The sequence below is a fragment of the Psammomys obesus genome, unplaced genomic scaffold, assembly GCF_907164565.1.
Source record: "Psammomys obesus unplaced genomic scaffold, mPsaObe1.curated_primary_1811, whole genome shotgun sequence".
NCBI lineage: Eukaryota > Metazoa > Chordata > Mammalia > Rodentia > Muridae > Psammomys > Psammomys obesus.
Genome location: NW_026588752.1, coordinates 1878885 through 1891488, shown reverse-complemented (window position 1 = coordinate 1891488; position 12604 = coordinate 1878885). Strand labels below are relative to the sequence as shown.

Here is a 12604-nt window from a genome sequence, read left to right as displayed (position 1 = left end):
GAGAGACACACACAGACACACACAAATGTGTGTACACAAGAAGCTTCTGGAGTTGTTGTCAATCTTTATCTCATATTGAATTCAGCATTGTCCCTTAAAACCACAGGTAGCCTAAAATTTGGGAACAGGTAAATAAGAGAAAGTCACTTGAAATGTTATTCAAATAATCAGGGAGGAAATTGTAAACAGAATCTTAGAACTGTTCTTGTAACTTTTGTGCAAAGCCTAAAATTGTGCCAAATTAAAAAGTGAAAAGAAAGATAAGAAATGATGCATTTGTTTATGAATATTATGAAAATCAAAACTTAGAAAAATAAGTTGAAGGATTATTTGTGGAATAGATTTGCTTCAGGGCCCCTTTAAATATGGAAATCTCCTAGCAAAATTGAAAAGCATTTTGATTTATAAGAATTATGTATACATGCAACATTTTTCAGCGACATCTGTGCCCAGATAATGTAAATAACCCTGTATTGGAAGTACTGTTATAGCTCATCTTTTGGGCTGCTATAAGAATTTTTGATATTAACTGTGGTAGTGTTAGCTTAATGTTAATCTGAGGTTCAAAACATGTGACTTCAGAAGCATCCACAGCCTTTTCTGGCTCTGGATTCATTTGTCAATCAGAAACAGTCTGTTCTCCCAGAGACTGAATGGGAAGAGCCCAGACCTTTGAGTCTAGCAGAAGTCTAAGGATGGTAAGATGCCACAAGGAAGGACAAGCTGGTAAGTGTCTCATTGGACTTCATGACAGGGTCTGTGAGAAGACTGTTATGTGAACTAGCTTGCTGGGACTTAAGAAAGCATCCCAGACAGGGTAGCAATTGGCAGAAATAGATTATTTTCAAAATTCTGAGGGCTAACAGCAAAAGAATAAGGCACTGATGGGTCGGAGTCTTTGAGGACCCCTTTCTTAGCTTGTGAAGATGGTTGCCATCTTTGTAAATTCCTGTGGTCTTCCTTCTGTGAAAGAGTATCCAAATTGCCTCTGAGCAGAAGAATAACACTCTTGTTCTATTAGATCCCACCCATACAGTCTCATTAACCCAATTGTAATATTTGAAGATCATCCCTTGGACTGTCAGGCTATGAACTCCTGGACCACACGGGTTTTTGTGTAATGTAATTTCATGCAATTCCTTCAATAACAGAAAACTTGCAGGGCCATCTGCAGGATCATGTAGTCAGCAAATGAATAGCAGCCACCTCCACAGTTCAAAGAGAAATTGGTACTAGGAGAGTCTACTCTTCCCCAGGTTGCAGAACAAAGACAATTGTCTACCATGTAATAGATGAGACAGAAAAAAATAATATTGCACTGTTTTCTACAGAGCTGCTTACCTGGCTGGCACTCGTGAAGCCTGGTGCTCAAGCCCTGGTACTACAGAAACTGGGTGTAGTAGCACATGCCTGAAATCTCAGCACTTAAGAGGTAGAGGCTGGAAGGTGAGGTGTTCAAAGTCATTCTTGGCTACATAGTGTTTGGAGGTTATAGCTTATAGAAACAGCCAGCGTCAGTTTCTCAAAAAACAAAAAGACAAGATGTGTGTGGTAGGTGGGGTGAAGGGTCATATTTGGAACAGATCTACTAAGACAGACTTCTGTCCTATCAGAATCTTTATGTGCTTGAGTTTGTTTGGATATGCAAAATTTTGAACCTCTGCAGTAGACTCCCATGGGGTGAGGTCTTGAAGGACACACACTTTCCTATTTGATCCTATTTGATCTATTTGGGTTATATTAAATCCCCATAATGGATTAGAAAGCTTCAATCTAGTGTCCTGAAGATGTGGGAACACATTTCTTATGAACATTCACAATAAGTGTGGTCTTTCCATGACAAGGTATCTTCTAAGACATTCAGGTCTTCAGACTTCACCCAGACCTTCAGAGTCAGAAGCCCCAAGGTACCCCAGTGACAAGTCCTGTGTCATGAGGTGGCCACCCTTTTCCAAAGTCCAGTGCCATATAGAAAGAAGCTGGAGGGTTTCTATTTCAACAGAGGGCCCCCATTTCTCATGAGCCTGTAGCTGGGTTGTTTTCTTGGGATCATTTTTCTACTTTTATACTAATTTTTAAAGCTTTTAATAATTATTGGAGCCCAAATAACCTGCTTTTTGTTCAGAATTTGCCTGATTGAAATAAGGATTTGGGGGAGGGGTATACATGATTGACTTTTTATTTGTTTGTTTGTTGTTTCTATTGTTGTTTTTTTTTCCTTTAAAAAGTCTAAACTACCACCACTCCCGGACCTTCTTAACTAGATATAAGCAAAGGCAGGTAAACATTCCTTGGCAAATGACGAATACAGAATTTTTTTTTTTCTGTGGCTGGGGAGATGGCTCCATGGGTAAGGTACTTACCCTGTAAGACCTCAGTTCAGTCTCCAAACACCAAGAGTTTCATTCGTTTTGTTTTATTTTGTTTTTAAACAAGCCAGGCACACTGGTGTGTGTTTATAATCTCAAGGATGCTGTAGGTGAGGACGGGAAGATCTCTACAGGGACTCTAGCCAGACATCCTCTGCTACTAGGCATGCTCCAGGCCAGTGAGAGAACTTGTTTCATTTTTAAAAAATAATATGGTGGATGGTGCCTAAGAAACAACTCCCAACATTTTGTGGGTTTTCCTCTGCATATATACATATATACATATATACACCCCTGCATATATGTGAACACATATGGATACATGTATATTTTTCTCTTTTTATTTAATTTTTTCCACAATATATTTTGATCATGTTTTCTCCTTGTCCAACTTTTCCAAATCCTCCCATTGTTCTCCCCAGTCAAAATCAAAATATTTCTGGCATTAATGATTACTATTGTGTCTCAGTCTTGCCTGTTGTGGCAGAAAGCCGAGAGATAAAGCCATTCTTGCCAGCTGTAAGTATATAATGAAAATTGTCCTGAGATAGCATATTAAATTTTATTAAACCCAGTGACTCATATAGCTGACTACATAGGCCCAGGTTGGTGCTCTGAACCATTTTTAATTTATTTGTTTATTTGTCTTTGCTGTGTTTGTCTTTGTCTCTGCTCATGTGCATTTTAGGAAGGATAGTACGTTAGGTGTTCAAAATAAAAACAAAACAATGAGATCCAGAGATAGCCTCTAGAGTCAGCAAGTCACTTGGTGCACTTGAAAATCCCTGCAGACTGAACACTGATCCTTACAGCCCCATCTTTGCCCAGATGAACCCAGGAAGAGAGCAACCTGAGCTCAGGCAATGAGCTTCTTGCACTCACACAGCCGATGGCCTTCCTCTCTCACACCTTGTTACAGTCTGATACTTTATTAGGCCAAGTGACAGGAGACAACCCTTGAGGAGGCCAGCAGAGAGCTCTGTGCTTGAGTGACTTAACATAGTAGAGGTTTGTGGATGTATTTGAGACAGTATGTGATACACGAAACCTTTTAGAATGGGGCCACCACTGTTTATATTGGCCTTAGAGCATCCCAGGTATCTGTTTGTTTCATATGTTTAAACAAGCAAAAAACACCTTTCAAATGTATTTGTCATGGGGTAAGAAAAAGAATTGGTTACTCCTAGTGGCCAGGCATACGGAATATCCCTTTTCTGTGTGAATATGTGTGTGTGTGTGTGTGTGTGTGTGTGTGTGTGTGTGTGTGTGTGTGATTTATACTTGCATGCATTTGGAAAGTCAATCAGAAGTCTACCTCAGGCATCATTCCTAAGTTATGATCTACCTTGTTTATTTGAACCAAGGTGTCTCATTAGCCTGCAGTTCTATAATTCAGATAGGCTAGCTAGCAGATGAGTCCAAGGAGTCTTTCTCTGCCTCCCCACTCTACCCTCCTGCTGGGATAACAAGCACATGCCACACCACTCCAGGCTTTTCACATCGGTTCTGGGGACTGAACTAAAAACCTCACAAAAGTGTGAGCATTTTCTTGACTGAACTATCATTCTAGCCCCTCTTGTTTGTTTGTTTTTGTTTCCTTTCTCTTTGGAATCCAGTAACTTAGCATAGTCATTCAAAGAGATGCTGGCAGGGACCTCTACTCCTTTGACCCTACATGTTAAATGACCTTTATTTCTTCCTTCCCATCCTCCTCCAATTTTATTGCTCAGAAGTGTTGCCTGCTACTTGTTCAGAAGCCAGAGTTTTGGTCACAAGTTGCCCATCATCTAGGTTCCTGGATCCAGGGGAATGGAAGGATGTGTAGGCTTAATTATAAACCCTTCCCATTTAGAAACAGCCAAAGGAAAGATGCTCATTCAAGTAGAAGCAGATGGAGAAAGACATATAAAGGATGTACTTCCAATTCTTTGAAGGAAGAGAAGTGTTGGGAAGAGACAGGTGGTGATGGAGGAGCAGTGGTTCCTGGGAAGAGCAGTTCTCTGTGCAAAGGCTATGAAGTTAAATCATTGTATATGCTTGTTTGAGTCTAGGTTGTTTATTTAGTGATTAGCAGCAGGGTTAAACCTTTTGACACTCTCCTTCCTATCTGTGAAAGGACATGTCCTTTCCAGGCTGAAGTGCCAGGGTCATGAATAACTTCCCAACCCCAGCCACATACACATGCAATGACAGGGCAACTGTCCAGATGAGCAATGGGTTGAAGTCACTTCAGACATCCCACTGGTTTCCTTTCGCCCAGATAGAGCCCTACTTGAGATGGCCTATGTGGGCATCTTCCCAGAACTAGGGATGTCGAAGCTTCTGGAACTCTGCACATGGTTGACAGGCTTTGGAACAGGGCCTGGTCATCCTCAGATTGAGGTCTGTCTCCTTGCAGATGCAGACCAACTGTAGTTATCAGTGGTCCAGGACTTGGTGGCTAGGGTTGCTGTTCACTAATCATGTGATTCAATCTTAAAAGAACCCACAAAAGGGGATGGGAATGTATTGTCCTGAATAAGGACCTGATGAATCCCCAGCACTCAGGTTAAAAGCTTAACCTGCCTATCACCCCGAACTTGGGGTGGGGCAGGTGAACCCCAAGAGCTCAGTAGCCAGCCACCTTGCCCAGTAAAAAGGGGCACATTCCAGGTCAGTGAGAGACCTTGCCTCCAGTCAATAAGGTGGAAAACAGTAGACAAAGACCCCTATATCCTTTTCTGGCCTACAGAAATCCAATTCCGTATTCAGCTTAGTAACAAGTCTAATACCTCCATGCCGTAGCACACCACCCCCCTCAATAAACCTGGGAAAGAGGAGAAAGAGAAGGGCATCTTAGCGATAACTTGTGAATTCATTTAAGCTCCAAGCAAATGAATTTTCAACCATAAACATCAGGCAGTAGAAGGTACATCTCAGAGAGGTTGGTTGCAGAAAGCACTATTTTTAGCATAACTAAATAAATAAATAAAGTCTTTAAAAAATGTGTTCTAATTCAACTCCACTCATTAGTCCCTGCCCAGGGTCAGATATATCACTAGGTACTGGGATAAAATGGTAGGCATGACTTGGCCCTGCCTTGGGGGGAGGGTTCTGCAAGTAAAAGCCATATGTAAATAAGGAAAGGATCTGCCAGGGAATTAAAATGAATATGATAAGACTATGAATAGGGAGTAATTAATTCACTCCTGATGCATGGGACTGGAAGAGGTCACTTTTAAACTATGCAGAAGGGAGGCAGGAAAAGCCAACTTTTAAAAGAGTGGCACCATATGCAATTATAAATACCCGACCCTGTCAGAGGTAGAATGGCCAATTTTATCTAATTTAACTTAGCCCTGAGGGCATGGAGAGCATGGAATTAGTTTTCCCCTCCCTACCAACACACATTAAATGGCAGCAGTTGCCAGTAGTCATGTTGAGAAGGATTCTGGACATTCCAGGACAATACAAACTAATTGATAATATTAAAATTGATTAGTGATGTCTGTCTTGGCTATAGAGTGGCTAGGTAGGAATATAATTTAGACCCACTGTTACTCTTCACTTACAAGGAGCTTAATGAGCTGAGGATCAGATATGTAAGAGTAGAAATAGCAACCTGTGGTTTTGCTGCTGGTTCACGATAGTTGTGTGGTCTCTGTTAGGGGCTGGAAAAGACAGAATTCAAGGAACTCGCTATGAGGCTATCTATATGCTGTGTTGGGAAGTGCTTCCAATGATCTTGTAAACAGTCTTTATAGGGCTGCTTGTACCCTATTAGCTACTTGACCTACTTTTAAAAACAAATATGCATTCATCAGCCTTCTCCCTGAGACCCATGGAGGCTGCCCTGGTCCCCTCTGTTGCTGGGTTTTTATTGAATTTAAGGCTTTCCTTTAAACAAAGGTCACAAAGAGGGAAGATAACTCACTATAAGCACTTTGCAAATTAAATTAGGGGATGTTTTTAGGTAAAATAAAACCTAAGTCTTATGACCAAGCATAGATTTTGTTTTACAAAAGGTCAAAATCATTGTGTAAAGATTGTTTTGTTCTGTTTCACTGCTAAGAGAGTATGAAAGAAATGATTCTAGGTTGACTTCTTAGGATCCACAGTCCAAGAAGGATAAGAGAGCTTCAATAAACCCTGCTAGGGTTCAACTTTCTACTTAGAATTTGTGTTGTCCCCCAGTAGAATTCTACACACTGAACTAAGGATATTGAAAGTTGACTCAGGGGGGTTAATAGAAGATACCGAATGTCCTTTAACTTTGTTTTTAGCTAAAATTAGATGATTTTCATTTTTTGAAATTTTGGTACACCTTCCACCAAGAAACTTCAGATCTTGTTTTAAAGGTTGATTTTTAACCAAGGATGTACAGGAGAGAACGTTAGGGGAAGGGTCTCAAAATCTACCCGCCAGCATCTTCATGTTGGAGATTCAGAAAGGTAGCTTGCTCTGTGTCCTATAGTAAGCTCCACTTCTCTGTATGACTCTCAGTGATGAGCAAAGTCAGATGGGCTGCCACCATGGCAAGGTCATGCATAAGTGCTTTACACTTGTTGCTGGCACAACTGCCTGTCCTGGTGGGTAGCTCACCTTCCAGGGGCTAAATTTAAAACTCTTCCCTCCTCACTTGTAGGCATTTGCTCTTTAGTCTCTTGCCAGTTACCTGCAACCTGAAATGTTTTGAAGGTCCAACTAGACCATATCACAGCTCTTGTATGATGATAAATTTAAATGAAGTAGAAAGGAGAAACCATCAGTTCAGCAAAAGCTGATCAGGACAGGCGCCCACCAGTTCTTACTATACTGACTATCAAGCCATGTAAGATGGATTCATTCTCATGCCAGGAAAATTTTGAGTGCAAACGAGGAGGGATGGATGGCTCTCTTTCAGGTCCAAGGATAAGACAGGTGTGATATATGCAAGCTATCTTTTTGTATGACAAAAATATGCTTCATAGACATGGTGACTAGGGGAAGAGAAGAAGGGTTTGAGATTTTAATGAAATCTTTGTTTTGGGGGATGAGGGAGATAGCTCAGTTGATGAAATACATGTCATAGAACCATGAGGGCCTTAGTGTAGACTTCCAGCACACAGGTAAAAAGTTCAGTGACCTGCCAGTCAGCCTACCTGAATTGGTGATCTCAGGTTTCAAAAGAGCCCCCATCTCAAAAGTAAGATAGAGAAAAATAGAATATAGAAGATACTTGATGTTGATTGATGGCACACACACACATACACACAAACACAAACACACACCTTTTTTTAACCTGGAAATAACTTTCAAATTCTAGAGAAGCACAGAGAGAAGGTGGACATGAATTTAAGGTAGCATTTCTAGAGTCCCTCTGATGTATCATGTATCTTGTTAGAACCTGAAGGGGTTGGGTGGTGAGTAGGCAAGCAGGACAGTCAGGTTTCTTGTTTCTGGAGCCCAAATGACACTTGGGAGTTTGAACTACATGTCTGTGGATTTTAGTGGAATGTAGGACAGTATGATAGACACCTTCCACAAGGGAGACTTACTCCTGAGGTGTGCTCGTGACATAGGCTTCATTTCATGAAAGATGGCATTTCTACTCCAGTAGCAAAATAAGTGAGGAAAGTTGACCCAGCCCCATCAGGGAAATGAACAGAAACCACAGAGAGGTATTTTCAGCATCCCTCATTGGTTTATTCCATGCACACCAAGCCCCTTGCATTCTCTGCAATCTTTGGGTTTGAGTTTAACAGCAGTAGCAGAGGCAAATTAACACCCCAAAGAGGCCTCAGGCCAGTTATCTTTGATGTGAGTGGGTAGTTCAAAGCATGGTACAGAAGAAGCAAATGTCTTAGGACTCCATCATTCCTCCCTGCTGTAAATTTCCATTTTACAAGGATAAGTCAGATGTTCTGTCCTTTACCTCAGGCAGCAGCAACCCCACACTGCCGTGCCTGGTTACCCTCAGGTCAGTGTGACAGACTGCAGCAGGAGGCAGGGAGCTGCTGGGATGCAACCTGAAGCAAGGAGGTCAGCAGTCATCTCCCACAGCACTGGGCATGCATCCAGAAGTGGCCGTAGGGATGAGTACCAAGGATTCTCTTCTTCATCGCTTTTCTTCCACCCTTTCCCTAAAGAACTCATCCACCAAGTGAAAGTTTAGGGGATGGGTAGGAAAAGTTGCCTCTAAACAAATCAATACCTAGAGTTCCCATTTGTGGAACAATTATTAAATGTCAGCCCTTCCCATGGACATCTTTTGGAGGTAGGTATACTTATCCCTATTTCTCAGATAAGAATAGTGAGGACCAGAGAGGCACAATGACTTATAATGATCACAAAGCAAAGGGGTGTTTCAGTCCAACCTACTGTCTGGTTCTTATTGATATTCTTAAAGTTTGTTTAAATTGCATATAGTAATTATACATGATAATGGCTTCCATTATGACATTTCATGTATATATTTTTTATCAGTTCTTCTATTACCTTTTCTTTTTCTCCTCCCACTCATACCACTTCTCTTCCAAAGTCTCTCTTGTGTATTTTTTTCTTATTTGATGTTCAAATAAATTTACGTAGGGGATGCTTACAGAGACATGAGGAATGGGTTTGCTGCAGTTTCTTAGGACCCCTTTGAGAACGCTACACCACTCCCATTGCTTGTATGGAAATTGAGCTGTACATTAACTAGACCCTTTAGCTAAAGCTTCCTGCGAAAAGGCATAGCATGTATTTGGGGTGCTGTGGAAGTGGGTGGGTCTCTTCTGGTCTCTTTGGCTTCCTGTGCTCTGAGATGTGGCTGTGTTTTCATTTTCTGCCTTTCTTGTTTGTGTTACCATGCTCTCAGATGTAGTGTGCTGTCCCAAAACCAGATACCATCTCTTCCTCTCTTTCTTTCTCTCTCTTGTAGGCACGGTGCTGTTGTGCCAGGCCAACCAGGAGGGATCTTCCATGTACAGTGGCCCCAGTTCACTTGTATATACATCTGCAAGTAAGCCCACAGCTGTGGCTCTTTTTGTTCTGTGATATGTATGAGTGTGCTCATCTCCCTTGCCATGTAAGTCTCCACTGCTCCTTTAATTCCTTCAGGCTATCCTCTTCACAAGATGGAGTGAAGTTTCATGAGCATGTTTGTTTCACCATTACCTTAAAATCAAACTCCCTCTGCTTGCTCCCATTCACCGTCATCTCACCTCCTAGATATGTACCAGCCATTCTTCATTAAAACTGTCATGACTGACTGTTCTGATGGAACATGGGCTCTGGTTGGTGGGAAAGGTTGTGGGAGGAGGGGAAACTAGAGGCAATTACCTGCAATGATCATAGCTCTACAAATTAATGGTAAATATGAAAGACACCCCATAACCCAGCAGGCGTCTTGTTCTGTCCCTTTGTATATGGAGAATTCTCAGTGGGAACTATGGTCAGCTTATGGCTTGTTTGCAAGACTTATGAGGCTAAAGTAAAAGGAGATATTAATATTTTGTTTTTTCATATTTAACTGGAAGACATCAGTACAAAAACACTTTGGTTAAATTGTATATATGTATATAAATACATGCACATTTAAATATAGACACTAAGACCTAGGGACAGAAGACTACATATAGCTTGGATGGAAGGCCTAGGAAGCACCCTACCTGATTCTAGAGCAGATTGTACAACCAAGGCCACACCTAGACCCTTTGGGCCACCTTCTTCTGTCTTTTAGCTAGGACTGAGTGTTTAGTTATTATCTAATGCAGGCGCTATATGTAGTTCTGGGAGATTTCCTCAGTTGGCAAATGTGCCCTCTTTAGTGTTGGTGTACAAAACTGAGTCTGTGGTTCTTGAGATGGCCATGGGCTACTGAAACTGGCTCAAGGAGGGTAGCATTCAAGTGGAGATCTGTGGTAGTCACAACAATGAATGGAAGGAGAATCTTCACTGCGGGGAGAACCTGACACTCAGTTTCCAGAGTAGGAGAATGAGACCAACTAGAGAGGTCACTTGGGACCCAAACTGTAATGGTGACAATCCTGTAACATGCTAGGAGTATAAAAGGTGGAGATTGGCAGCTATTTCATGTTCAAACTCAGTTTTGAACTGGTTAAATGAGGGGAGTATTTTTCTGTGCCTAATGGAATTCTAAACCTGAGAAGTGGATTTTTTTTTTTTTTTTTTTCTGTATTTTTTTTTTTTTTTTTTTTTTTTTCTGAATTGAGGTAAATTGTCCCTTGAGAGTCACCATAGATGTTAGCCTTCTCCATACCTGCTCCAGGTAGGTGCTATACTGCTTGCTTTACAGGTGAGGGAGTCGAGGGCTTTAAGGGCAGTGACCTGACCTGGAGCCAGGTGACTTCCTCAATGTTCAGAGCCATTTACAGTAAAATCTGCTTCTTTTCACTCACCTACCCCTCTCACTTCTCTATTTTCTGGGGAAAGAGTTGATGAATGGTGTAACTAACTATTGGTCTGCAGAACTCCCAGAACAAGCTCTCTATATGTATGTCCTACAGAACAGTTTGGGAGGGTCTCAGGAACACTAATCATTTGGAGTCATCACATTAATTAGCTACCTGTGGCAAGCAGTCAGTAAACATATTGGGTAGGATGGCTCTGTATACTCCTGTGACATATTTCCGTATTATTTACAGAAGTCAAATAGACACAACCTCAAAAAGTACTAATTTGACTCTGTCTAGCTGTTCTAAAGTAAATTGGGGGTATGTTTTATGCATCAAATATAGAAATATCACACAAACTCTCTGTTGGGGGGAATGATGTCAGGAGTTAGCAAACTAAAGCCATAGGTCAGACCCTGTCTTTACCCATATTCTAAGGAATGTAAACCAAATTGAGTGAAAGTATGTATTATTGCCAGGTATGAAGACATGGGCTTGGTCCTAATACTAGGGAGCTAGGGAGGCAAGTGTGTCCTGAGTTCAAAACCAGCCAGGCCCTTAGCTGCATAGGGAGAACTTGTCTTAAAGAAACTGCGCGTTTTATATTTATATTATTTCAATGGATATTCATCATAAGCTCCTGATATTCTAAGCTATTACAAAATGTCTCTTACAGAAACGGTGTCTAAGCATTCACGCAATGCTAGGCTATGTGGTGACATTACCACCTCACATATATTACAGAAGCTTAGCTAGTTCCTAATTTAAGTAACATCAGTCATCTCACCCACACAGTTCTCAACTTCTTATTGTCACGGATCAGCCATGTGACCTCTAAAAAATATGCTAATGGCCTCCTCATATGCTACTGTTTAATTATATCTTAATCTGTTGCCCCAATTTTTGAATCTTCAGGTTTATAGCAATTATTTTCAAATATATTAAAATCAATGCCCTTTTCTATAACAGTCTTAAAGGAAGCAATTAATAGCTAATTTCATTTTTTTTTTAATTTTTAGAAGAAGCCCAACCTAGTTTCTTCCACTGACAGTCTTGCCTGGTATTTGGGTTGGCGAGCTGTGAGGATTTTGTCCGAGCGAGGGAGCCACTAGCTGCATGGAGAGGTTACTCATGCCCCCTTGGGCACCCTGCTCAGGCGTCCTCTCTTCACTGCTTTTTGATCCGGCTGTTTGCAGAAGGATGGCACCTTGGCAAGATTCATCCAGGTTTTCTTTTTCCCACCAGGTGAAAACACACCCTCTAGAAGAAAGCCGTGGCTCCTGCTCTAAAGGCATCCCACCACATGTCCAAGCGCCTCTCCTCTCAGGTCACACTCAGACAGGGCGAAGAACTCCATTCTCTCTTGCCTCTGAGGCCTGAATCATGCAGTCTTTCTTGAAATCCTGCCCCTTCTTTCAAGTGGAGGCTCCTTACTTCTTAGCAATGTTTTAGGGTGTCCTTTTTAACCTTGAAAATGCGTGTATTTCTCACTTTTGACTGACAGTCATGCTCCCGAAAAAAATGTATATGGAAGTTAGACTTTGTGAGCTGTTCTTGTGTAAACTGACTTTTTATATTATGGAGGTCTCTCCATTTATGTATTTTTTTACTACTTAAAATAATTTTTAAATTTAAATATATTTTTATCATATTTTTTCATTGCCTCAAGTCCTTCTAGATCCTCTTTCCCTCTCTATCCACCCTACATTAAGTTCTAAAAACAACAACAAACCAAGCAAGCAAAAATCCCAATAGAACAAAAAACTTCCCTTAAACCAAAAAAACAAAATAAAAAACAAAACAAAACCCACCAAACTGTACCAAATAAAAGCAACACACACACACACACACACACACACACACACACACACACACACACAC

At 41.1% G+C, this 12604-nt stretch overlaps 1 protein-coding gene across 1 annotated transcript in view; it reads left to right on the top strand.

Annotated features, from left to right (window-relative positions):
* Positions 1-12604, top strand: part of Rbfox1 (RNA binding fox-1 homolog 1) — a 2133674-nt gene that overhangs the window by 2072170 nt on the left and 48900 nt on the right. Inside the window, exon 13 of the mRNA XM_055604373.1 lies at positions 9250-9330. Coding sequence (XP_055460348.1) covers positions 9250-9330 — 81 coding nt within the window. The remainder of the gene's footprint in view (positions 1-9249; positions 9331-12604) is intronic.